We start from the raw sequence: 4,143 nt of genomic DNA, 5'->3' as shown, positions 1-4,143 counted from the left end.
TGCCCCTCAACTGAAGAATGGATGCAAGAATTGTGGTACATCTACACAATGGAATATTACTCAGTAATGAAAAATAAGGAAATCATGAAATTTGCAGGTAAATGGTGGGATCTGGAAAGGATCATCCTGAGTGAGTTGTCCCAGAAGCAAAAAGACACACATGGTATATACTCACTCATATAGACATACAACATAGGACAAACCCACTAAAACCTGTGCATCTAAAGAAACTAAGCAAGAGAGAGGACCCTAACTAAAATGTCCAATCCCCATCCGGAAAGGCAAAGAGGAAGAAGAAGAAGAAAACAGGAAACAACCTAGGAACCTACCACAGAGGGCCTCTGAAAGCCTCTGCCCTACAGACTATCAAAGCAGAGGCTGAGCCTGATGGGCAACTGTTGGGCAGAGTGAATGGAATTTTATGTAAGAACTGGGAAATAGTAAGAGCTGGAGAGGACAGGAACTCCACAAGGAGAGCAAAAGAACAAGAAAATTTGAACACAGGGACCTTCCCAGAGACTCATACTCCAACCAAGGACTATTCATAGAGATAACCCAGAACCTCTGCACAGGGCAGTTCAGAGTCCAATTGGGTTACATAGTAATGTGAAGAGGGGACTGCCTCTGACATAATCTGATTGGCCTGCTCTTTGATCACCTCCCCCTGAGGGGGGAGCAGCCTTACCAGGCCATAGTAGAGGATGCAGCCACATTTGATGTGAACTGATGGACTAAGATCAGAAAGGAGAGGAGAACCTCCCCTATCAGTGGACTTGGGGAGTGGCATGCATGCAGGAGGACGAGGAAGGGTGGGAATGGGAGGGGAGGAGAGAGGGGCTTATGGGGGGATGCAGAATAAATAAAGTGTAATTGATGAAAAAAAAAACTCTGCTCATTCAGAGCTCAGGGTCTGAGTCCTCTGCTGCTACATCAGTGAGAGCTGGGTCCCGAATTTGATTGCTCTCCTAATAAAGCTGTCTTGCATGGACTCATTGCATGGTGGACCCTGAGTTTCCCGTGATTGTGGTATTACAACCTGAATTCCTTTTGTCAGTCACTTCTCAAAGAGAACTATCCCACAAAGAGCACCTTCCCCTTTCTGGGAACTGCTGAGCTGATTGAATCACAGAAACTATTTCTGTGTTCTCTAGGCTTAGTGAGTCTCTCCAAGATGTGAGGAACTGAGAAGAGAAAAGAGATGTAGAGAGCATTTACACATCACTTTACATAATGGGAAACATCACAAAGCACAATCCTGGGTACTGTTGACTATATGCTGCACCCTTGGAAACCTGAATAATCTTTGGAAACCTGCATAATCTCTCAGTACTAAAGCCTAGCAGAGCAAGCATGGCAGTTCTAAGGTTGAAAGGACAGAATTCACCAGTGGAGGATGCAGAACATGAGGTATTGAATATCTGAATTCTATGATTGAAGAGAAAACATTAGGATATTCATAAACCACACCCTCAAGTAGAGCTGGGCAAATATTTCCAAGGAGGATTCTCTGAGAGAAAAGTATAAGACCAGCAACAAAACTGGAAGGAGCCATCACACAGACTGCTGGTCTGTTTGGAATAAAAGGCAGAAAGAACCCCACATTCACATCTTCCTGGCTCTGCTTCCTGCACAACATATACAATGTTTTCCTCCTGTCCTCCATGATGTGAACACTCAGACCCCTTACAAGACAGAGACAACACCCTTCCCTGTCTCTGGCAGGGATGAGTGTAACACAATCACAAAGGTAAACAGTAGCTGGACAGATACTGACTTCATCCTTTTTTAAGGAACATACATCATGGTAAGCCCAACACACTTTGATGTCCATTTCCCCCCTCCCAATAGGACAAATTCTGGAACTTAGTAAAGTTCAAACTGGGAGAGCACATCTACTAGAAATTTTTTTGCTTATGATGAAGTAGGCAGACCCAGTTCAAATACAGACTTTTGACGTAGGAAAAACACACACCTTTAGTCCAGGTTTTCTAGCTAGAAGACACACCTCTAATTAGGCCACGCCTTCTGCCATAAGCCTATATAAGCACATGGAAGAGAGAAACTTTGGTTCTTTGCCTGCTTGACCTCAACTTGACAGGAAGTGGATCACTTCACCAGCATTAGAGCCTACTTATTCAGGAGTAAAGCATACACTGAATACCACCTGAGACTTCTAGCCTTGTGGATTAAGTGAGTACTGGCTTCAGCCATGATTAGATTAGCTGAACTGCAGCCTGTAAGTCATTGTCAAAATTCTACTTTCTACATATATAGAAAAAAGTTCCTTCTGTTCATTGCTACTCTAGAGGACCCTGACTAATAGAGCACATGTAAATGAGAGGCTCTAAAATTTTCCACTCTTCAGAAGTTGGATATGATAGCACAAACCAGATACCATTGACTTAAAAGTCAACACACACACAATTTAGAAGTGGCTAGTAACTGGTGCTAACTTCGCTGACTAATATTCAAATCTAGATAAATATTTTCAGAGAGATACATATGTCCAAAATTATAGAATAGAGAACGTATTTGAAAGTAAATTTTAATAATTATCTATAATTGTGTACTGCTGGCTGAGGAGAAAATAATGCTAGCTCTCTCTTTTTTTCTTTTGATCCAGTTTAATTTCTAAACAACCTACAGCAGAAATGACAGAGGACCTGGCAGCTGAGAGCTGGGGCTCCACACATATCACCATCAAGACATTTTCCTACAAGTGGACAATCAGTAACTTCCATTTTTCTCTGGAGGGATTGAGCGAAGCCATTAGCAGTCCAGTTTTCTCATCAGAAGACAATGACCAAAGAAAATGGTGTTTGAAATTATACCAGAATGGGTTTGATGAAGAAAGCAGAGATTACTTTCCAGTTTACCTGGCATTGCTCAGCTGTCCAAAGAGCCCCACTTGGGCAAAGTTCCAGTTTTGGATCTTAGATGACAATGGGGAGAAAAGAAATAATGTGGAGAGCCAAAATGTCAAGGGTTTCCTGCCATACCAATACTGGGGATTCAAAAAGTTCATCCCTCAAGAGTTCCTCCTCTCCCAGGCCCAATGGCTACTACCTGATGGCAGCCTCACACTCTTTTGCAAGGTGAGTATTGGCCAAGATGCCGTCAGCCTTTCTCAACAGACATCTGCAATCAACATTCCAAGGTGCTCTTTGACAGATGAGCTGGGAGCACTGTGGGAGAATTCACACTTCACAGACTGCTGCCTCTTCGTATCTGGTCAGGAATTCTGGGCTCACAAGGCCATCTTAGCAGCTCACTCTCCAGTTTTCAGAGCCATGTTTCAACATGACATGGAGGAGAGGCGAAAGAACAGATTTGAGATCAAGGACCTGGAGCCTCAAGTCTTCAAGGAGATGATGGGCTTCATTTACACAGGGAAGGCACCAAACTGCCACACCATGACCACTGGTGTGCTGGCAGCTGCTGACAGGTATGGCCTGGAGGGCTTGAAGGTCATGTGTGAGGATGCCCTCTGTAGAGACCTCTGTGTGGAGAATGCCTCTCACACTCTCATCCTGGCTGACCTCCACAGTGCAGAGCAGCTGAAAATGCAGGCACTGGATTTCATTACAGTTCATGCTTCTGAGGTTTCTGAGACCTTGGGTTGAAAAGTCTTGGTGATTTCTATCCCCACTTGCTGGATGAACCATTCCATGCCCTGGCTTCTGCACAGAAGCCTTTCCTGGAACCCCCTCTCAAACGCCTGAAGAGATAGATCCTAGCACCTGCTTCCTTATGACCTCCACCTGTCTTCCTGAAGCAGCAGCCACTATTACCAGAAACTCCCAGGTAGACTATGGTATTTCTGCCATGTTTAAAGTGAATCTTGGGAAGCACAGCATTGTGGCTAAAGATATCAAACAGCAAGAAAGAAGGTGGAATTGTAGTCAGGTGGACAGCCCTAGACTCTGGTTTATTCTACCTCATGCCTACTTGTTGCTGTACTGGTTTGATAGTTGTCCCATGACTTGGAAACTGAGATTGAACTCAGTTGACTGCAACAAACACATATAACAGGGGTTCTTTTAATGAAACATTGCTGGATTGGACTGAGCATAACCCATGACCACGGGATCAGAACAAAGGGGAAAACAAACATGAATCTGTTATGATACGAGAAGGGAGAGA

At 44.0% G+C, this 4,143-nt stretch overlaps 1 protein-coding gene across 1 annotated transcript; it reads left to right on the top strand.

The window, feature by feature from the left end:
- The first annotated feature begins 2,651 nt into the window (after nt 1–2,651).
- Nucleotides 2,652–3,623, top strand: LOC110544668 (speckle-type POZ protein-like). Its single transcript, XM_060393311.1, has one exon. It carries the CDS (start codon nt 2,652–2,654, stop codon nt 3,621–3,623), a length of 972 nt encoding a protein of 323 aa, XP_060249294.1.
- Nucleotides 3,624–4,143: the final 520 nt, after the last annotated feature.

The sequence above is a fragment of the Meriones unguiculatus genome, chromosome 10, assembly GCF_030254825.1.
Source record: "Meriones unguiculatus strain TT.TT164.6M chromosome 10, Bangor_MerUng_6.1, whole genome shotgun sequence".
NCBI classification, from domain to species: Eukaryota; Metazoa; Chordata; class Mammalia; order Rodentia; family Muridae; genus Meriones; species Meriones unguiculatus.
Note: the sequence above shows the minus strand (reverse complement) of the source record. Positions and strands in the feature narration are given on the sequence as shown.

Excerpts from the sequence above, each read along its gene's own strand:
- LOC110544668 (XM_060393311.1), top strand. The coding sequence starts at position 2,652 with ATGACAGAGGACCTGGCAGCTGAGAGCTGGGGCTCCACACATATCACC.